Here is a 24,518-nt window from a genome sequence, read left to right on the forward strand (position 1 = left end):
TAACATTATTTTACCGCCTTTGATGAATTGGATTATTTTTGGAGTGATAATAGTGGTTATTAATGACGCTGTTATCAATAGTTTCTTGTTATAGTCAATGGATGATATTTAAAGTGACGAGATTTTGTGATGGGTCAATTAGGGGATATGAATTTCGTTGTAGGTTATACGTTGTCAACAAGTAGGTACAACTAGTACCAGCACGGTTAATTTGGTGGCCAAGGTGATGTGTTCCTATCATGACGTCTCAAACTAAAATCCCACTCAAAGGCAGAGACTTTTGTGTGACAGCCGTGTAGCCCTGCTTGGGTACATTGTGGTTTTTGGTCTTTCTGTGCGTCTTATTGGACGTTGAGTCTTTTTTTGCCGTATTTTGCTAGAAAACGCGACAGATATCCTCTCTAAAAGAGCTTTAAGTCAATGGGGTGGCTCGTGTGATATTATACACAGTTGTGAAAATGGTATAAAGGAACAGTCGTTTTTGGAAACTTTATTTTAAACTCCATCGTCAAAGTTTTCCCTACTTCTTCTCCTACGTTCCCGAGACACGACCCTGTGAGGTAGATTGCTAGCCAAAGGTTACTGCTCTCGTTAGAAACCATCGCCATCTACATCATGAGATCTCTTCCGCATCATTGCTGCTAGTCTGGTACTGCTATGACTTGATTTCCTGACGTATTAATTAATCAATACACTATCATATTGAAATTTTCTGACTAAATAGAGCAAAGTCTTTTCATCAACTCTATCTCAAGTTTTACATCGATGTCACTTCCAAGTTGCTATTGTTAATGATTGTTTGAGGTAAGGCGTCTTACTCGAAATCTATGTGTATTTATTTCATGGCGTAGTTATAATTTTTTATTTAAAAGCTTTCTAATTTGTAAATTTCTCATTTATTTGAAACTACAACGTATTTCAGTACTCTCGTGTCATTATAGAGTTATTTAAACGATGCGATTTCAATTTAACTTGGGGTTCAACAAACTAAATTCACCAATCAACCGAGTCATGCACACTAAATATATGGGATACAAGTGACATAGGTATTTTTATGTTTCGAAAATATCATCTTCATGATTAAATCTGAAGATTTAAATTAAATAGCATCGGAAGAGTATATGACTGCCGTGCGGAAGTGAAGGATGGTCTTGAAATGCTGGGAATTCGGGGTCGTAGGCAGGTACTTGCGAGCGTGAACCTGAACTCACCACGTCGGCGTCTTCGTCAGCTAACGGGCTAGAAAGGGTGATGAGGATATTGCGAGTCGGTATCCCTCGGTGGATTTCATTGGGGGAGGGGACAGTGGAAGGGCCGTGGATCAATGAAAGGGCAATTACGAAAATAACCAGCCGTTTGGGAGAATGAGGAGGAGTTGGTGGAGAGTTTGGAGGGTAAGGGGTGTGGGTTGTTGACGGTGAGGTAGAAGGTCGACTCGACGGGACAAGGTTTTGAACTCTCGAGGAGAGAAAGAGGAGAGAGGAGATCGGGAAACAAAGAAGTTGGGGCCGTGTGTTTTGTGCGAGGGTGTTGGAGTTAGGGGTTGCCAACTCTCCCGGTTTTCATGCGACTGCCCCGGAAATGGTTAAGGAGTTATGGAGTCCCCATCCACTCTCAACTAACCCTACCTCGCCTCGCTTCATTTATATTTCTTTATAATTGATTTAAAATACTTCTTATCGATATTTGGCTCGATTTTCAGTATAATTTCCTTTTTGCCCTGCTGGTCTAAAATTCAAGTCCTATTTAACCAATCCCAAGGCATTTCTATGAACTTGTTATAATGAATCATAAATTATTTCAATGTTGTTTCTAATCATGGTAATTACAGTGGTATGGGAAGTAATAAACAATTTATATTCTTAAAAGCATTATGTTTTTGTTTGTAATTAAATCTACTGCTACGGATAGCCCAAAGTAATAATTTTTTTCTTTTTTTTTTGCTTATTTTGTTTAGGCGTTAGACGATGACTCATAAAGTTTTCTTTGCAACAAACTAAAATTGAATTATACGGCTATCTATTGTGTACTGCTCTATTTTTTCATATTTTTTTCTGCCCTGCTATTAAAATGGCAAAGCCTGTAATTTCTGATCCTGTAATCGTAGAATCCTGGACTCACACTGGTCTCCATTGAAGTGGAGGCTATGAGGTCACAACCTGGTTTAGGTTCACAGCCGCGTACCAACTTCTTCTTCTCTATTAGTATCCACGGTTAAGATTATTGTTTATCCGTTTAAAAAATATTGTTATGCCATAGCCCTTCACTGTGAGCCTATTTTACTCGTTACTCGTTCATTAATTCCAATGAATCCGTAAGTTACATGCTATTTGGGGTAGAAATAACTATTTCTCACAGTTGAATAATTTGCTTAACATTCATACAGCTGATCAAACCATATTAAATCCCATTTCCCATGGCAGTATTTCCGTAAATTCTACCTAATACCTACGTGATAAAAACGATTATGTCATGCTTTGAAAAAATGCAATATTTTAAGATGATTACATCTTTATGAATAATGTCGCTAGTAAGTAATTAATAAATTAAAAAATATATATATCCACAAAATCAATGTTTTTTTTGTTATGACGGTCTTTGCAAGTGAGTAATGATTAATTATTCTTTTAATTTCGATGAATCATGAACTCTGAATATAACATAAATAAGCAACCGTGCTCACAATAAGGGTTGGGGGTCACTCTAGATATTTACGTACATGTGGAACTAATGGCTCGTATACCTAACTCATGGCGTCAGAAACTCCTTGAATGAACTTCTAATGCGTTGGCAACCCTAGTTGGGGGAAAGGGCGCCCATACATTAAAGTGGGGGGCTTGGGAAGGTGAAGAAAATTTTCAAGGGCCGTCCGACTAAGTATCGGGGGATCTTCCCTCATCGGCAAATGGCTCGGGTATTGGAAGAGTTTTCACGGCGAAAGTGTTTGCAATTGAATAGGTTTGAGAATTTAATCGTCCGAGAACCAGCTCGGTGAGAGCAGAAGGAATTAATATGGGCGATGAGAGGCAATCGAGGAAAGGGAAGTGTTGAACCAATCCTTTGGGGGGGGACCCCGGTGAGGCGGAAAGTTGTACTGGGTGTATTTGGATAGGATATGAGTTCACAAAGGCGCCAAAACTTCCTCTAAACTCATCTTTCATAACATCTACCGCGTTAATTATTGTTTACCCGCTGGAAAACGTCATATTTTCCTCATGTACAACTGCCATTCAGGCAATTTATACGGTTTCTAGAAAAAATATTTACATTACATTTCCTCATCAAAGTTAAGTTTTATTAAGCTTAAAGCGTATTACAATTGTGATGAGCAATTAGTATTTAAATTGTTATCGTGTATGGAATTGTTAAATAATTTTTTCTCACTGGTGTGTCTTCTGCATAACTTAAGAAATAAATAATGGAGTGACAATGTGACAACTCAAGATGAATGAGCATAAGCAATCTTTTCACTAATGTACATTTACTTATACATCTTACTTACAATTTTCCCGCCATAATTTTTTGAGGCCATTTGACGTTTTATAGCATAAAATATTAAAATTTTTCGTGGATCACGTATTTTTCCTTGGTTTTTATGGAAAATAGTCCATATTTATAAAATTAATTTCCGATAGGACACAAAGATTGCAACCTTATGGCAATATAAGACAATAGATAGAGCTCTACGGTACACTCATCTGGGTGTATTAATGCACTTTAAATGACTTTGTGCTTTAATGTTAGCCAGGGATGAAATTAAAAACAAAATGATAAGGGGTAACGCGTAGTTAATTACTTGTTTGTACTATAAGGTATACTTAAAAATGAAATTCATTTCATATAAAATTTGTAGGCAACATGCGTTGCGATTACATTCGCTGGTGTTGCTTTTTTACTCGCTTTGAGTAATTTCTGTGATCCGATAATATTGCAGGTTATGTAATAAATAATTTATTGAGTTGGTGTGTAAATCGTGGCATGAAGCAGCATTGAAAGTATACTGAATTAAATATTATTTTCTAGTTCGTAGCCTGTTAAACTTAGATTATAATATTTATTTGTGATAAATCAGCATATGTTACTCTATTGCATGATTAAAATAAGATCTGGGAACGTTAATGTGCTAGGAACCCGATGAAATGTCACCAATTTAAAAGAAAAAAAACATCAAATGCCTCCTTAAACCTTATAACATTGGATTTTTAAGGTACATCTCTTTGGAACGTGGACTTGAGAAAAGAGAGTTGTAAAAAAAAATCTAAAATATGGAGATTTAAAAATAAAACGAAGAGAAAAAATTGGAAAGCAATACTGTCAAAATGTTTTACGGAAGAAATTATGAGCTCGAAAAATTAAATCATACGAGAAAATTTACCTCCATAATTTAAATTACTGAAAAAGTTTCGAGGCTCGAGATACAGCGATATAGTAACTCTGATGGTTATGAGGACAATGATTTTAGTTGACGTATAGTTGGAGACAGAGTCAAGAGGCGTCGTCAAAGAGAGTTCAAAAGCAAGAGACCTACGTAACGGGAGTGTTGCTAGAGGTCGTAAGGATCACTTAAATACTTGTAAGTATGAACTGAAGAAAAGTACGATAATTATTGAGAAAATAGAAGAAAGCTGGTCGCGTGAAATAAAAACAACAAAACCATAATCAAGAAGTTTTTGGCAGTAAATACTGGAAATAAAAGTATCATTTTAATTTCTCTGTTCAATTTAGAAGAATATAAAGTCAACCGATGGATTTAGATGGGTATTTATGGACCATTATTTCCCAGAAACTCTTTAAAGTTCAGTTTTTAAAATGTTAAGTAAGCTATATTTTCTGGAAAAAAATTTTTCCTTCTTCTGCTTGTAGCCGGTATGTATGAAAAAGAAGGAAATTTAGAGAAGGAAGCTGATTGATAAAAGAATCTTAGAAAAAAAACGCGGTGGAGATATTTTTATGAGCAAGAATCATTTATAGGAAAATTATACCACACGAGAAAGACTGCCTCTGGATTTAAATTCCTCGAAAAGGTTACCTTTCGAGACTCCGAGATGCAGCGGGAGATAGGCCAATGGTTTTAGCTGACGTGGAGTCGGGAATGAGACAGGATAGGGTAAGAATGCAGGGTGGCAGGGGCGGAGACGGTAGGGGCCGAACGCAGGGGGCCGCCGAGGTGGAAGGAGTTGATACGGATGGCGGTAGCACCGCTTGGGCTACCGCCCGCGCGCGTGACATAATACCGTATTTCAAGGCACTTTAAATGACTTTGTGCTTTAATGGCTGTTGCCCCTTGCATCTTATTCACGTCGGGCCATAGTTTCTCCCTTTGCCTCCCAAAGCTGACGTGGAAGGAGGGATTTAAAAAAAGGAAGGGTTTTTTTTTTGCTGGTCTATCTAAATCGAATGTGCTCGGTAGTTCATCTCCTTTTAATGCATTTATAATATTGTACCCAGGACATTGTGGTGACGATTATTTAGTTGGATTTTCGAGCGCTAGGGGTGGTGGTGGGGACGAACAGTCCATCCTCGTGCATGTGGAAGGCTTCGAGGGACCCCCGCTGAGCTCCGTGATTTATCGTCCAGGAACGTAATTAGGCAACATACCGTCACGAACCATGAAGGATTTACCCCTTCGCCTCAGAACTCCGCTTTGAACGCAAAGACGGGAAGTCATACGCCGCTTGAAAAATTCCCTGCCTAAGTTTCATGGCATGTGGAATATTTTTATTTTTTACCCATATCTCAGAGAAATTTTGCTGGGAAAGTCTTTATTTCATGGTTCTCATGTTGTTGTTTGTAAACTTTAATCTCCTTTTCAACATTTAAATATAAAATAATCCCACTGTGGTATTTTTTCGTCATTTTTATCCATTAAATAATTTTGGTTACGCAAATTTTTAAAGATAATTTTGTTGAATACCTGTAAACCGTTGCATTATCACCATCTTAAAGTATAACTCTTGATGTCTATTTAAAACGTGAAAACTGTTACCAAATAGTTCGTACCCAGGGAGGAGAAGCTATTTCAATGCACGCAAATTATTTTACCGACCTTCAACAGATATTTGCATGAAAATGGTGGTAGATATTCTAATGTAACAATTTAGTTTTACTTCGTAAATACTTTCAGTCATAATCATCTTCGTTAGTGAAAGTGAAATGGTAAATTCATTTTAAGATTATTTCGTGAAAATACGTACCTAGTTGATTCAGATTAAGAGGATATCCTTGAAATGGTATTTAAAATTCCCTAAGTTTTGGGTTGAAGTGCATAACATTCCGTGATGTAAATAAGTAAGTTGGTTATGGAACTGGGAAATATTGTTGAGAAAAAATCAATTTACAATCTAATACTTTGATTTATTTTTAATGGAAAAAATTTGACCAGTTAGATATTTTAAAACATAACTTACCATAAAGTTTGTCCCCGAAGAATTAAAAACACATCCTTATGGTGTTTTTACCTAATTTTCAATGCTGTAAAATGTTATTTTCTTCCATAGCTATGAAGGTTCATCCTCATTTTCCAAATTATGAACGATATTGAGAAAGCGTTGCAACCGTCCTGGATTTTTATATATATTCTACTAAATGCTTTTTTTCCTCTTTCACGGCATTATGAAGTTCACTAACATTGTTGTGTATTGTGAATAATTTACGAAAGTTGGGGCAAAGAACTCTGCTTGGCATTGATGAGCCAATTTGTTTCTTTTTCTCTTCCCGTCTTGCGGCTTGGACCATTCCACTTGGCAGCACGGGCAGTCGGACAGCACTAAGGTGTTTCTTCGGAGTGTCTCTCTCAAGTCGAGCGGCGTTTACCGCTGTGAGGTGTCCGCCGAAGCACCTTCCTTCTCCTCGGCCAGCGGAGAAGGCAGAATGGAAGTTGTTTGTAAGTACCCATGCAAGCAATGAGAGAAATAAGTAATACACTGAGAAAAGGTTGTTCTACGTTATTTCTGCTTCATAAATAAAGCTGAAATATCCAAATAATCGTAAAAAAAACATATTATGAAAGTGTATGGAATATTTTGAGATGGAACAGGAAAGCCCAGAAAGTTAGAGTAATTTATGATTAAAATAAGAAGAAGTAAGCGTAATGGAGTGGGATTTTTCCATATTTAAAGAAACACATGTAATTGTCCAAGATTATAAACTTTTACTCCCAACCCAGGTTATAACGTCATTTCAAGAATATGATGTGGTAACATTGAAACCTAAGTCGGGAGTGAAAGGTTTATAATCGTGGAAAATAGTATGTGTTTTTTTTTCAATATAAATTGTAATTTAAGCCTTTCCGGGTGGTTCTGTGAATCAGTTATTTTTAGGTCATTGGGCGGGCTGAAAAAGTTAACTCAAAATGACTCAAAGCAAAGCGAGGGATGTCAAAATATATGAAAACGCAAACAACCACATAAGACGTAATATTATTATTTAAATTGTATGATCTTTTTAGCTTAGAGTGACGGTCGTAAAACCAACGGTTCATACGTGAAATTTATCAATCATAAATTTCCTGATTTTTCTTGTCTTCCCTATTAATTTCCTTGCACGACCACGAAATTTTTGTTCAAGTGTGGAATAATATTGAATAATGACCGAATTTGGGAATATTATTTATTTACGAAGTCCAATCATGGATCAATTCTGAAGTTGAATAATGTAAAACTACGGTGAAAACTAAAATATAGCAGTCAATGGTCATCATATCAGTGATGAAGGATGAAAATTAATTAGTTCTTCCAATTTTTATCACCACAAGTTACATAATATTTTCAAGTCAATTTCAATTAATCGAGTTATTAGTGTTTAAATAGTCGTTCAATAAGTGCGCACTTTTATAGGTATCAAACAGAGCTGAATACTCACAATATTCCATGATACAACATCAGTAAATAACTGAGGGAAAGAGTTTCTTTATCAGGGTTATTCACCTCTTGGGGACAGAAATATCAAGTCAACGGTATCTTATGCCCATAACTTTCGTGACAAAAGTTCAACATTTATCTCATCTGGTTCACGCGAAGGTATTTTTCACATTCCAAAATAACTATTTTTTAACATTTTCTTCGCTTATGGCTCAGCGTATCACGTAATATAAAACCTCTAGAACATTCGCCAGGGTGCAATTTTACCTCCAGTTTCTCAAATAAATTTCCTATCGTTTTCGAAATTGAAGGGTTTCATTTAATTGAATTCTATTAGGATTCTTTTATTTCAGTTGAATTATTCAGATAAATCTCAAAAGCTAGTAGTACTGTTAACTTAGCAACTGGGAATTTCGTTGATATTCCTAGCAAAAAAGCGATACATTGATCCTATTTTTACACAGTTTTTGGCAAATAATATTGAATTGAAGTTTGATCAACTGAAAATTTTCTAATGTACCTTTGCAGATATTCTTATTCGAAGATTATATTTTTTAACTATTGTATCAGCTATGATTGTACTGAAATCTTGGACTTTCAAGAATAAGTATTAGTTCAGAATACAATTGCTGCAAATATATTTTTTTGTATGAGGTCCGAATATTCAAATAATAGAGATAACATTTTATTAATGCTAAAAGTGTGGTATAACGCCTACATCTCGCATCAGCAGTGTTTATTTTTTATATGGTTGGTAATACGAGCGTTATAGTGTAATGCGTCGTTAATTGTAGCGTCGAACAAGTCAATTTCATTATTGTTATTCATGTGGCTTAAATATAGTGTCCTAAATGGCACGGTAAAACTAGATGTTAAACAATTATAAAAGAAACTGTAAACTTTATAAAAATGGAATTAAAAACGAGAGATAAAGAGCGAGTAGAGAATCCTTGAGTACGCTGTGGAAACATCCGTGAATTTGCAGAGGTAAGATATTCGTAGGAGAGGTAAGAGATGCAGAGGTAAGATGCTCGTAAAACCCTCCGATATTTTTCTTTTGCAAGAGGAGACCAAAGGTGAACTTAGTAGAAATACCGACTTGAATGTTATCTAAGAGTTGCCGGCACACAAGTTGCTCTTACTTAAGGAGTTTCACGCCCATAGAACCTTAGTAGCGTAAGTCGCGTTTCAATCCTCGCTTGCTATCCAGGATGTAGAGCACAGTTTTGGAATAAATAATAATTCAGTTAGCACATCATCATGAATAAAACTTTCTCAGGCCGTAAAACTTTCAATGAAAGATCCAACTCTTTAATTAACTAGAAGTACGAACTGAATTGTGGTAGGTATTTTCTCTTGAGTTTCAAATCTCATTAACGTCAGTCAGATTTTCAGGTAATGGAAAAATTCGTCTTAAAAAAAAGTGCCATTAACTACGCATAACAGCGAACCACCGCCTGCAAACTTTAATGCTCAGATGAATTTTCTGTGCCATGTGGGTTTTGTTTTCTCACAAAAATTTTAATTTTAATGTGATGCAATAGTATGCTACCTTTTACAAGGTTTTGCGGAATATTAATTTTGAAGCAGGATATCAATCAAAATGCATTTATGACAAATTTAAGGACACGTATAATTTGAGGGAAAAAATAATATTTATGCTCAAGCGATGATAAAAAACAAATTAAATTAAGTATGGCAAGAGTGTGCTTAAAACATTCCAAATGTTTGTTTTAGAGAAGCTAAGTGACTCTTCATGATGCAAGGAATTTAAACTTCCTTCTCAGTGGTGGTAATTTTCATTTCAAATTAAAGGAGGCTTAAGTAAAAACATTTTTACCAAAATTTCAATTCAAAACGTATCTATTGTTAAAAAAAATTCCCAACCTTTTGGAGCTCTGTTGGAGTTGAGATTGCCTCGGAAATTTCACCATCACTGTAGCCATCTTGCCTGTCACTATTCCTAAAGAACGAGGGAGAAGTTTTCCTCTGGGAGAAAATAGTCGATGCGGAGAGACATTGATGGAGTGGTGGCAGAGTTGTCCGCCACCTTGATTGGCCGGGTGATCAATGGAGCTTGATGAAATCAAGTAAAAAAATTAAAAAGAAAAAAATCCTAGTCTAGGTGAGCGGCAGCTCAAGATAAGACAGTGGAAAGACGGCGCGCGGCACGGAATGGTGACATGTATCGCTATGTTGGAGTCGAAAAATGGGCGTGCTGGGCAAACTGGTGCTTCAAACTATGGAAACGTGTCGCGGTAGAAGTAAATAAAAGCGTTTCCCTAAATACGCTGTGAAGCTTTCAGAGACAATTTTACTCTGTTCTGGAACTCCCGAGTCATCAAAAATGAAACCTTTGCGATTCCCTTCGCGACCCTAGAGGGTAAATATAAACTTTGTAAAATACTGCATTGGGATGGTGTAACAGAAGTGCTAGGTAGAACGGGAATTATTTAAATTGATCTGCATATCTAACTTATTGAATTTATCTATCCATCTAATAGTGCTATGAATGTTTATTTCATTTATTAAAAATGTGTAAGGGTAGTTCCGTCAGACCATGATTAATCCTAGTGGCATTATTTAAAGTGTTTTTTCTTTACTATGTAAGGAAGTATACAACATTTATAATCACAATATCATAACATATTTTCGTTCAAATTCACGCAATTGAAGAAGATGTCAGAGCTGAGAATGCGGATGGATCTTTTGCCATTCTTTACATAGCATAACGCCTTCATGTAGTAAATATCTTAGTCATATTTCGAGTCGGCATGAATTATAAATAATGCTGCTTGAAATTATGTTGCATTTTATGTGAGAGAGTGCGGTTTCTGCAAACATATTATGTTTGAAGTTTTATTTTTTTGCAAAATTAAAGAATAGCGAAGGGGAAGAGGCTGAAATTGTTTCTTACAAATTTTTATTCTGTGAGTTCTCCGTATCGGTTATTCCTTGTGAAACTTCCAGATTTTACCTATCCTCAGTATATCATGTCATAACCTAAGTAATAAAACAAATAATCTTAGAATGCCCATTATGAGCAGAAATTGTGCATGAGGGACTTGGGATAGCGCTTATCTGTATAAAATATTCATGATTCAAACATTTAGTGAATCATTTTATACCGCTTTGTAATGTATTTATGAATTATGATCAGATCATTGTACTTATACAAAAAAAGTCATTGACTTATCCTGATTACTGATCACAGATAATTTTTTAGCGTTACTATTCTCTATCCCACAGACCTTCCAAAAGAGGATCCCCGCATTGGTGGAGAGGATAAGTCTTACCAAGCAGGCGAGATAATTAACCTCAATTGCACGGCGAGTAAGTCTTATCCACCAGCGACGCTGAGGTGGTACGTCAATGACCGGCCGGTGAGTATAAATAGCAATAACTGATGTGATAATGCAATTTTTAGAGTCATATGAAGCCATTTAAAATGGCTACGTATGGACTGTCTGCGTAATTGTAAGTTTTCCTTGAGGTCTTCGAGGTAGCGAAATCATGGTTTCCAATATAGATGTACGATAAGATCTTAAAACATCATAAAATATGATGGAAATGAAATATGACCTATAGAATAGTCTAATAAGTAAGGGTGTTTACAAAAACTAGCGTGGAATCCTTTTGCCGTAGCTGATGTTCAAACAAATGTTTCATCGCATTCATAATTATAGGCTTCTTTGTTTTTTTTATTATAATTACGATATCAATTATAAGATTTCAACTTGACTCTGTCAAATACTCGATATCTTTTACGCTGTTAGCTGCATATTTTTTTTATTTTTTCAATGCAACTGAATTATTTTTCAGCATTCGGATGCACCATAAAAAATTCTGTTTGTGAATAATAAATTCTTAAGATTCAACCTTGCTTTCGTTGAAAAAAACTTGGGTAATTTAATGAATCAAATGTATTTTTTACGATTCCAAAGAATACATTTAAATTCAATTCCTCGATTTTAGTCCCTTAAGCTATATTTGTATTTTTCCAAACCTATTATTCCTTTGACTCTGGCGATTAAGAATTTATCTCTATATTTTTCAAAATAACTGTTGCTGCATGCAAAGATACCAGAACAAATGACCTCATGAAGAAATTTATTTGAAGTATACTCTTGGCAAATATGAGTGGTTTTCCTTAGGAATACTGTTATTTTTCAGTCCTAGTATACTGTTGCGACGGCCAAAACAAAAAGAAAACGAATATAGCGTGATCAAGTATGTTTGCTCTGAAAAGACTTTCCTCCCAAATCGAAGTGAATTCGCTTGTTCCCCTTTTTCTCTCTCTCTCTCTCAATATCCCTCTGATAAGGATTCCAATTTTTTTCTTGTCGGAGGCTAAAAAAAATTAGTCTTTCTTTGCGATAAGCGTTTACCAATGAAAAAGATCAGTAATCACTTTGCCCCATTTTTATCGCAGACTCCACTTTTCGGATCTCTTCGGCTAGGTAGCCATTTTTTATATTTTTTATCTTCCGCTTCCTATCCCTCCCGCTCGCTCCGTTTTTGTCGCACTAATTCCATCGCCTTGACCGCATGCACGAACGCATGCGCATGACCGAGCGGCATGCGATGGTGGATTTTATACTCGGGGGCAGGCCCCGTACTTTGTAGCGCCGTATCCGGAATCCCTTGACGTGATGCACATGACTTGAGTGAACCTTTGTGCCGTAATGGAGGAGATAAAATCCAATTGTTACGTGCTACCTTCCCGCCTCCCCCCCCCCCCCCTACACCTCCTTTCCCAGTCCCTAAAACTGTCGTCCACCAAACCGCTCCCTCTACCCTCCCCTACATACCCTCCCTCTTTTTCCTCTCCCCTTCTTCGCCTCCGGGCGTCACGGGAGATGGTGGGAGGTCGAAAAAGTGGCTTAGTATGACGGACGAGTTACAGAGTGGGCAAGGATACCGTGCCTGTAGAAGACGCGTGATACCGCTCTGCCGATAGTGTTTTGTCATTTTTGGTGACGCAATCCTCACTTAAAAGTTATGCTATCATGGGAGACTGCGAGGTAAAAGTTGAAAAGAACTTTTTCAACTTTTACCTGTTTCTCGAGTATAAAAAAATTGCATTTTCTAGGAAAAATACAAATTTGAGATAGAGGCAAAAGCTGATCGGGATGTAATTTCATATTTTATGAAAATTTAAAGATGTTGGTGTTGGCATTAGTGTTGAGCGAGTGGGTCATCATCTAAACAAACCCGTCGAGTGGTATGAATGCGTCTTCTTCAGGTTTCGGTCACAGTTGCTCAACCTGGTTGGTTACATCATAGAACAATGTGTGAAATATTCCACCGAGCAATGTTCTTACATAGAATTGAACTTTTTATCGAGTAAAGACAAGTGTAAAATGACTAACAACATAATATAATCTATGTGAAGTCATGACAGATGCAGCGTGTTTTCGAAAATTTTAAACGGTAGTCAACTTATTTAATTTCCATAGTGAAACTTAAAATTCGCACGCATGTTATTCAATGAATAATTTTGACCATTTAATTATGACGTCCATTTAATTGGCCCAATCATAACGATTCTGCTCTTTTGGTGTGTTATGTTTTAGGCTGTATTGTGTTTCTCATAAAACATTTCAATTGAATATCTTACTACAGGCATTATCCCTCTTGATAGAATTGGCCATATTCCTTGCTTGTGTTAACGGTTCGTTGATTTTGTTGTCGATTTTAGCTGTCGTCGATGTTGTGTCAACAAACGTCAACGTCTATTTGAGTTATTCATGCTGTATTGTGATAAATTCGGAATGGCATTCTCCATCAGCTACACGACAAGTAGCAGTGGTTGCGGTATCACCTTCAAAGCAAAGGAAATTTAATTTGAACTTTGGCATTTAGAGAAGATAACGTTGAAAGAAGAAATTGTTGTAATCTTATCAAAGCTTGTTGCATTAAATTGGCGATACTCGCCCTTAAATCAATCATTTGCTCCGAAAATATGGAATCACTTGGAAATAACAATTTAATACTATGGACAATTATCGTGAAATAGGTAGTTATCTATTTAATAGTTCTCATGTATAATATATTCTATGTAATTCTTTTTTACGCAAAACATAATATAACGTGTGGAAATTAAAAAAACAGTGGGATATCGTGTTAGAAATATAAACGCACGCAGTAAAGTTAGGGAAAACCATTGCAGCCATATTTTCCAAGTCAAAGTTGGTTTACGGGAAGGTTGATATTCTAAATGAAAAATTTAGGTGACAGGTAATAATTGCCTTCTTTTTGATGGTGTCAAAATCCTCTTTTATTAACTGTTTTATATTTTGATATAATAAGTAAATGCCATGGAATTGGAGGAGGGAGACATTTGAATAATGATATAGATTTTCGGTAAAAGGCCTGTGACAAATTAGACGATGGTTTTTAGGTATGGAGTATGAGCGTCGTTACAAAATTATTTTCTTCCACATTACGTATTCAAACTCAGCCACAAACGCGCATACATAGTGTCCGTCTGCAATTTCTATGAGTAAAATATGGCTGTTTATAATTTTAGAAATATGTCCACTGCCTCCTAGGAACCACCATTGGGCTTTGCGATCACGCTTAGCACCCGGCGAAAGGCGAAAAGCGCACTTGTCCCGCGCACATGTGACGAAGCGAGCGAAAAACCACACGCCCTCTAATATGTACACATTCGCTTCGGTCTCCTTGGGTGGGTGGTGGGGAGGAGACAATGGGGGTGGGGGATACCGTTCTTTTTTTTCCGCTATTATTTTGTCGACTCGCTTTTGAGATGGCGTCTTTTTAGGGTGAACAGCACATGAATATTGATTGTCCACGTGACCCATTTACTCAAAACGGCCATTAGTATATTTCAGGCGGCATCGATCATTCTCGCCTCATTCCAGCCGTGACTGCCCTCGCCGTATAAACGCCTCGTCAGTCCAGGCTGACCACTCAGTCAAAATATGAAATTCTAACGTTTTTACTGCTTTTCATTAATACATTTTCATACTTTCCTGATGAATTTTCCAGGACTTCGTACAAATTTTTTGTTATACATTGAGATTCTTCGTTGATAATTTATGCTCATAGAATTGGAATTAAACATTTATCGGCGAATACCTATGTCAGAATAATGATCTAGTGAAGTCGTTTGGTTAGTCGATAGTTGATAGTCAATTAGTCGATAGTCGTTAGTCGATTAGTGATACTTTTCTGGAACTGCAATATGTACAAATATTGCAACAAATCATTGCAGGCAGTATAAGTCCAGGGTTTCCAGAAGTGCCAGAATACCAGCTTTTCCCGGTTTTCATGTATCTATTGCCATATTTAGTTAATTATTTTTAAGCTACGAGTTTGTAAACAATTTATGCTTTACATTGAGATTATATGCTATGAGATAAACCAGATTTTGAATCTGGTGTTATTAAATTGTGATTAAGCGTTTTCCTTGTTTAACACTGTTATGAAGTTATATAGTTTGGTATATTATGATATTTACTTTTAAAAAAATTCAAAATTTATCGGGTAGGGTAACTTCACATTCTAAACGTGTCTATTGCGGTATCGTGGCGTTCTCGAGTTGGTTAAGTAAAAGGCATGATTAGAGTGTACTCGAAATTTTCTTTTTATTTCATGATGTTTCAATTAGAAAACTTAGTATTTGGTGAATGAGAAAATGTCTGGATGAATCCGTAGCAAATATTGATTGTATATTTAGGGAGGGGACCGAGATCGAGTGTAGGTTACATATAGTAATTTTAATAATGAACAGTTGGACTCCTCGAGTAAAAATAATGATAAATTTCTAATAAATTTTTCAATAAAAGATCATAAAAAATTAAAGAATTTCGATGTATCCTAATAATGAATGGGTATGGAGTAGGTGCTAGGATCGCTCTACGTAGCTGCCGGCATAAATGTAATATGGGCCACCAGTATATCTACATCTACAAACATTCACATATAAAAAGGAAATGCTCGCACAAAATTATGACTAGCATTTACTATAGTCCGTTATGATTCGGAAGAAAAACGAATTATCATATCTGTCCGTTCGGCAAAATATCTATTTATCGCTTCTGTCGCACCAGGAAATATAGTGGGGCTCTAATATGATGTTCTCCCTGTCGATATTAAATATATTATATCATACACGCCTCTGGTATAAATTCTTAGTTTAATATTATAAATTTGAGAACGTAATTTTCCCGGTGGCTCAAGAAAATTCCCGTATGTTTTTCCTGATAGCTCCAAATCCCCAAGGTAACCCCGACTGGCAGGCTACCCTGCTCTACACGCACACTTTGGAGTCACTTCCGTTGGCCGCAACCGTCAGCCGAGCCATTTAACTCTTTCTGCGATGCCGTTTCCCAAACGTTTCCACATTCGCGGGGAATTCGAGTCCGTATAAATTCTGGATTTTATTGCTACACGACCCGGTTTTCTTCTTTTTTTTCGGAACTAAAATGCGGTAACCCAGCACATAAGCGATTTGATTATTGACCATTGGGCGTGAGGTCAAAGTTCTCTTTACTTTCCATTCCTCGTTCAAAAATGGAGAAGTTACCTAGGAATTCTCCATAACGTGGAGGAATCCGATATGGCTTAATTTAAAGAGAAACTTATTCATGGCAAACGTACATGCTGAAATATTCAATGGTTTCCACCTGAGTTAGACTATCCATAATTAGCTATGATTTAATGAATCTATTACTGTAGGATTGTACCCTCAAGGCTTATCAAATTATGTAGATGCATATCTACATAATTTGATACTACTCTACTGATACTGATACTACTTCACTCTACTGATTTGATACTACTAAGAAAGATCCCATGCTCTCATTGCTATTTCTAATTTACTTTTGACGAATTATAAGTGTAGTTGTCTTTGAATGTTGGAATTAATTTGGTAAGTCAGAGTTTTACGTATATGTTCTAATTTCCGTTCGAATTAAAGACAATTTTTTGAAAAAGTTTTTAAATTGTTCTTATTTCCAACGCTATGACAGTCAAATAAGTTTTTAATGGAAGGGCTTAGTTATGAAGTTTTTAACTAATTAGAAAGCATACGGTAAATGCATTTTTTCGAATCATCACTTTGAACGCAACTCACCGCAAGGATTGCTGCCTCTGATGGCTCTTGAGTTCTCCCAAATTTAATGGAGTTTGAAGCAAAGAAATAGAAAAGGTTCAAAAAAATTACTAGCCTAGTTCTAAGGCAAATTATGCGTGCCTCAAATAAAGTGCTAATCTAGATTTAATGAGAAAAATATAACGCAAGGATTTCGTAGTTTATGTTTTTGAAGAACGACGATGAAAGAGACGACATATTGTCTCCTAGTAGTTTGTCTCATTCGTGACGTCCTGCATTTAATTAACGAGCAACAATTTTGTACGGAAAAGAATGAAACTCGCAACCTGAGATATGACGTGTACGTATCCTTTTCGGACCGAATTGAGGTGAATTCGTGGAATGCCAGTTGGGGGAGTATCTTCCTTTTTATATTGGTCTAGCACGCTCCATCGCGCCAAGGATTCAGATTTATACGGGCAGGGCTCCCACGGAGCGGAATAATTACGGCTAGAAAGACATCCGGGGCTGTCGTTTTGAATGCAACGTGGGCTTTTTGCTTCACGCTCGGGAACGAAAGCGCAGATTCGTTTTCTCCATGATCGAATTCATAGCAATGCGGCCGGAATACCGATCGCTAGGAGAGGGATATTATTCTTTCAAGCCTTTTGTTTGCCATTTGGGTTTCTGCCCTATCTTTTCCATGTGGTTTTGCTATTCGGTATTACAGCATGCCGAGTGCGGAGCGGAAGTCAAATTCTTCCGGGGAAGTCATTGCACAAGACACGCGAAGCACGTTAGATCAAGACTGTAATCAAAATTCTTCGGCTCTCGAGAGAGGAGGTTTTTACTCGTTACAAGTTTCACGAAAGTCTTCTCCGCATGATTTATCATCGTGGTGGCGGAAATGTTGTTTTTTTCGCCGGTGTGAAAGATAAGCTTTGAATAAGTAAATTCATTGAGAGATAACCTTTAGGATCGGAGTGAGAAACTTAATGAACTGCATCCATGAAACGGCAAAGCTCCCCCGTCGCACCATGAATTTGAAAGACCGCTAAAATTGCAATTACGTACATGAAACGATTTTTCACTCTCATCGTAGCATTTCTCCTCTGGGGATCAAATTGTAATTACTGATCTGACTAATGAGTAAAGTATGTGTTCGAGGAATAAGGTGATTAAATAAATTACTCCGACAAAAATACATTTTTTACTTCTTATGCGTAGAATACGGTATATCCATGCCTATACGATATGGGACTAACAAAGAAATTATACTTAGGTACATTTTCTTACGTAAAATTACTTTTAAAAACGGAAATTTTTACCAGTTGTTAGTTTTGGAAAAATATAGCCTGAAATTGGATATGGGTACAATTATCCAGTTTCCGGGGTTTTTAATTTTATTATTCTCTTAAATTAGCCTCACTAAGTTCTCCCGGTGATGAATGCTTAAGAGAGAGGAATATGGGGGCAGAGTGCCTAGTCCTTCATACAATTAGATTTTCAATAAGCCTGCCATGTGGGAGTCCTCATAAAAAAAAAATTTGGGACCGTTCTTCGTCCCTAGTGGAATTGATTTGAGAACACAATGCGATTGATTGAAAGGAATAGCGTTGCAAGCTATTTGTTTGAATGACCGAAGTCTTCTTCGCATTAATTCAAATTTAAATCAATGAACCAGTGTATTTTACTTTTACTGCGACCTCCATGCGTTCGATTAATGTGTAAAATGAAAAACAATGACGGGTATAAAAAACGAAAAACAGCTGAATTCAGCGTTTGATATATTCAACGTTGGATTTAGTATTTTGTGAATCCACGAGTAAGTAAGCCCGGCGGCACTTTGCGGATAGGATGGAGATGAGCTGGTATCTAACTATTTTTTACACGTTTGTTTGGTACGGTGAGTAAGTGCATCAAATTAACCATTATGTGCTTTAAATTTCATTTAATTTCAGCGGATAACTGTTTCAAAAATCCATTGTCATAACGTAAAGCTCTTTTTATCCCCCAGTATGGCATTAACTTCTAATACTCAGTGTGATTGCTTCTCCTATTATTTCGAGCTTTACTATCCTAACAGCAATGAAAAATCCAAAACATGCCGGGATTTTGGTAGTCAAAAATCTTTCTAACGAAGGCTTACCCTCTTTTCCTTTATAAACATAAAATTTGTGCTGCGTAGAGAGTTCAATTTCTACAGAAAAAACTGGACATCGACCTCAGCATTGATTTTTTTCATTTTTATGAACTGTGGTGCTTAATCATCTGAAGATTTCCCATAGTGAAATATTTGCAAATAATTTCTAGCATGCCCGGAAAGGCGCAATTTTTCCTGAATATTTCCCATAGTAAGTATTTGAAAAAATTTCAAGTGGAACTGAAAATACACCTCGTTTCATATTAGACACCGCTGGGCGTTAGTGTTTTTCTTCAAAGTATGTCGTGCTCGAAGAAAATAACTCCCTCTACTTCAGTTAAAACGCTGAACGTTTTTGGAGTGGCTCGAAAAAATTATCGTTCACTCACGTCACAAACTTTTAGCTCATGCGTAGAGTTATTATCTGCTAAGACTGTATTCTTATCTGAGGCGCCACTGCTGTCTCTAAAGTCTATTGTAAAGTGATTGAAAAAACATTGTACTCCATATGGGTTCCTATATGACCGGTTTTTATATTCAAGCAATTTTCTTTATTTTGCTAATTATTCATTCATACATATTCATCATCCCGAAAACAGCACTATTAGATCTAAACACCAGGGCTCTACAAAAAATAGCATTGGACTATAACTAGCATCCATTCCAGTGGCGCAGCGGGTCGGGGGTCCGGTACCGCCCCTGAAATATAAAATCACACTTACTTTGCATAATAGAAGAAAACCAATTATTGAAAAATCATGAATTTGAAAGGAACTCTTTGAATAATGACGTTTTTTCGATTATGAAAAGTGTTAAAATAAGTTAAAAACCCTCTACTTACTACTGTTTTTCAAAACTTTTCCCTACACGTTTTGGACCACCTTTGGATCACAACAATATTCCTGGCTACGCCACTGATCCATGCCCTGGAGAAGGGTGAGCTACCCAGACGGGAATCTAACCCTGCGTTTGTTAGTCAAGGATTTTACACCAACGAGGCCAACAAAATATAGTTTATTCAGAATTCCCCCGATATGTAAACACAGGAATGGGGTAAAAATATTAAAAAAATCATCTTCCCCCGTTTGTTTTTTCCTATCCATATATATTTTTTCTGAATAAGATCATCATAATTTTAAAACGTTTACATAAACTCGCTTTGTTGTATGTCATCTAGTCCGGGTCAAATATTGCAACTCAATTTTAACCCCGAGTGAAGAGTTCTTGGGATCGCCACCGGGTCAGGGAACTCGTCACGCCGTCTATTCGCCGGGAAAGCACTAAATCTTTCCTAATTTTTACCCAATTTCCGATTAGCAGTCAAGCTGAAATTTAAACTCATTTTAATATGAATTTAACTGTATCTCAGTAAATATTCACAATTTACAGTTAGATATGGGAATTATCCTAAAAAATGGCCACTAAAATCCCTTGGCAGCACTGCGATCGTTTGAAGGGACGAGAATAATACGCGAGTCATAACCACAAATTTGTTTAAAAATTGAGTGTAATAGTGGAACATGCGCCCAAAGTTTTTATTGTATATGCAGAAAATAATTTAGAAACTCTGTTAAGCTCAAAGAAAATTTTTGAATTCGTTTTATTTCACGAAAAAAACTTTGTTTTTTATATAAATTTATTTTTATTTTGTATTATAATTATCTTGTTTGACATGTTTCACGATGTGGTCGAAGTTATTAGCATCAATTGAATGAGACATAGTGATATTTCTACAGGGTTAATTCGCACACATTCATTGTTGCAACTACGCACATGTTAATGTTGTTATAACGACGAAATGCGTCATGTACGAATAAATTTTGAAATGACCGATGTAACTGATATTTTCATTAATTTCGTCTGATGAAACTTATTTTATTTATTTTAGAAATATAATGTGTTCCAGTATTGCTTCGTCATATGAAATTGCATTTCACATCACAAAATATCACTCCTTTAATTCTATTATTTTTGATGCGCCGGAGTGCTCAGGGAAAAATTTAAGTGGAAAATTTTCACGATATTTCGTGATAAAAACTTTGTTTATATTTATTAAAATTTATATTTCTTGTTTACTATTATTTCTTCGATACTTCTTGTCCCTAATGTTCTCGCCAACCTCAATTCTGCAGGCGGACCCGTCGTGGGTGATTGCCAAGGAGCCCGCGGCTCACGGTCCCCACGGCCTCACTGCCTCCGCAATCGGCCTCCGCTTCCAAGTGCAGCCGCACCACTTCTTGCCCCAGGGGGGTGGGGGACCTGAGGGGCGCGGCGGCGGCGGCGGGGAGCGGGCCATCCGCATCCGGTGCGTGGCGACCATCAGCGCGCTCTTCTGGGAGGGCGAGCGCAGCGTGGTGGAGAGCCGTCAGCAGCTGCAGGGCCAGGGCGGAGCCCCGAGGGCCGCCGAGAGGGCCAGCCACCAGGCGGCCGCCTCCGACGCGGCACCCGCGGACTTCGCGCCCGACACCGCCTCCGCAGCACTCTCGCCCGTCATCGATAACAGGGAGACGCTTCTACTGGGTGAGCTACTTCAGACTATCAGCTTACTTCATTGCTCTTAGGACCGGTTTTATGATTTCTTTTTTAATTTAATCATACAATAAAAATCAGAATTACATTGTCTAATACTTATGCTCACCTGTTTAAGTAACCGTTTTCCTGAACTACTTTTAATTACTTCAACTTTTAAGGGAAAGTTACGGAAGTATTATGTCCCAGCTATTGCCAACTAGACTTTATAAAACCGGCCTTAAGTGTCATCTGTATTCAAGTTAGCATAAGTTTTCATGTAATTAGGTCGAAAAATAGGAAATTTTTGTACCAATTAAAGTTAGAAAGGCAGTAAATCCAGAAGCAAAATGGTTTTTATGTAACTAGTTGGCCACTCGGAGCTGCTCGGAAAGGATAGTACACAGAGAATTAGAAAACTTGAAACTTGGAATTCATTGTCACATAGCGGGTTTTTTATATTTTCTATTTGGCCGTGTACCCAGCAGGATGTCCAACCGTAGAAGTTGTAACAAAATCCTGTATACGAATAATTCTACCGATCATTGATGAACTCTTTCTAGGGGCGTATCATTACTTTTCAAGGGATTAATTGTCTGTTCAGTTAATGAATACATTTTATGGAACGGTTTTGGTGATTTTACCCTTTAGTATTCATTATTTAGTGATTAATTTTAAAAATGTATATTTTTCCTTTGGATGCCTTTTTAAGCTGTCTAGTTATATTCTCGATGAAATGTCAAATGGTTTCACAAAGAGAAATAAAGTAATACGATGAAAAAAGAATGAAAACATTTGAAAAAAGGAGAAATATATATGTTCAGTGTCATTGCGTAAGAATATAATCAAATGTCGTAAATTTAAGTATTAATTGATGTGTAATAACATTGATCTCGAATATTTGGAACTAAGAAAGGGACTAATGAACATAATATCTCAAGTTGTTCAAAGCAAAAGCAATTGACTTGAGAATACTTAGGGTGATGGACCATCTGTTTACTATCCATATAAAATTGTCAACTACTTCGCACTTATTATTCATGCATTAAGATTGCATGACCTTTATATAATCTGTATTACTTATTTAATTAAGATTGTATGATCTTTAGATCATCTGAAGTGTATAAATCTACACTTTTATTGGACTTCTTTCGATTGACCTCTAAAATACAAAGTGATGAGGTTACCAACCACGAAATCTGGAGCAGGTGGAGAGTGTTCCACGTGTACGATATTGAGCCGTCCGTGGGCTAGAGAGGGAACCGGAACCAGTTCACGCATCAGAGAATGTCGGTGGGTAATTGGTATGGATGTCGTTCTGGACCATTAAGGAGGCATATGGAGGGAGGAATATGGGCTATTTGTTTCAATTATTGACGATGAAATGGTTGTTTCATTGTCTTACTACTACCGATACGCTCAGGTGGTTAATTAAAGGCCGTTAAAATGAGGTGGTTTGGCAATATTATTCAATATGAGGGAGGCGTTTTGACTTCAAATGGGGTTGGTATGATTCACATATACATAGGGACGCTGATTAATTACCTTTAGGTTTAATCATTTGGAGTTTTGAATCTTACCTTCGTCTTATGATAAAATTGTGGAGGGCGGGTCCTATTTGAGTAACGCCAACATGACCTATGGCATCGAGGAATTCAGTATTTTTTGGTAGTATTCAATGATTATTTTTCGATTCAATTAGTAGAAAAATATGCATTAATCTGTTTTTAGCTAGCACCTACTATGTATGCTCTACCCTTAATTCAATGTCATTGTTAAATATTTGTAATTCCTACGGTTGGACAGTGTGAGTATATTGTCCAATAAGCAAAAAAATCTGAGTCCGTTTGTGAGAAAAGTATATGAATTCTGAGAAATGTCATGTTGAAAAAATAGACATTGATAAAAATGTATCACTCTCCGAGAAAGTTATAACAGTATTTTTTCCGAATTTATTTATTAATGAAAACAAAGACTTAATCAGAGGTGCAGTTATTCACTTAGGCTTTATCAAAAGTGTATTATAAGCGTAAATATAATTGGGTTGCATCTCTATATTTTTTATTACAACTGAATGTATTGCATAGTCTGTACCTAGTCTCTTATTTGTAACGATAATTACAGCTACAAAACGATTTTTTAATTATGAGGTACTGTTTCTACTTGCTAACTACATGAGCACATAATGCTTTGATTGAAGAAGAAATCAATCGTAATTTTTACACCGTGCATTTCTTCTAACGACCCTGTTGAACTGGGGCACCGTTTTCATTAAAATTTAATCAACAAGGCTACCACGTGCTCCCGTGCCGTGCTTATTCATAATTGGATCGTGTTATTAGCCAATGGAAAATGAAATATTCCCATAGTTCTATTGAGGGTCCTCAGGACTTCGATGCCGCAAATTCCTGAGCAACAAAGCCACTCGTGCAAAGAGGATCGAAACATTTTCGCTACGGGAAACGGCAGCCTCTAAGTCCCCCATCGACAAACGACGGCCGCGCTGCCGCCGGGGCAAAGGCGAAAGGCCGAGGTAAGAGGAGGAGAGTAGGTGTGCACGTGTTGCTCTTGCTTGAATTCCAGCTCAAGCACGCGTCAGGTAACACACACGAGAAAGAGCCGAGCAGTGACTAACAAATGACGATCTAATGGCACTACGAAAGGAGCTGCCCGAGAGTTTGCGCACCGGTGGCTGAGCTCAAACAAAGCGTTCAAACATGGCGTTTACCTCTATATTCTCAACCCACGTGCTTGTCCAGGGTATTTTCTCTCCCCCCATTCCTCCTTATCAATTCCCTTCGGTCTCTTCTCACTTCCTTCTTCCGATGAATCCAATCACAACGGTGAACAATTCCTCAGTGAGGCAGTAGTTATGGTAGTGAGCAGGAATCCTTTGAGTGGAATTTAGATGAACTGCTTTTTTGGACAGAAAATCTTGTGGCATCTG

General features: G+C 37.0%; 1 protein-coding gene across 1 annotated transcript in view; it reads left to right on the forward strand.

Moving 5' to 3' along the window:
• Positions 1–24,518, forward strand: part of LOC124155724 — a 210,341-nt gene that overhangs the window by 174,770 nt on the left and 11,053 nt on the right. The window contains exons 3-5 of the mRNA XM_046529784.1: positions 6,748–6,883; positions 11,109–11,242; positions 21,196–21,583. Coding sequence (XP_046385740.1) covers positions 6,748–6,883; positions 11,109–11,242; positions 21,196–21,583 — 658 coding nt within the window. The remainder of the gene's footprint in view (positions 1–6,747; positions 6,884–11,108; positions 11,243–21,195; positions 21,584–24,518) is intronic.

The sequence above is a fragment of the Ischnura elegans genome, chromosome 3 (genome assembly GCF_921293095.1).
Source record: "Ischnura elegans chromosome 3, ioIscEleg1.1, whole genome shotgun sequence".
NCBI lineage: Eukaryota > Metazoa > Arthropoda > Insecta > Odonata > Coenagrionidae > Ischnura > Ischnura elegans.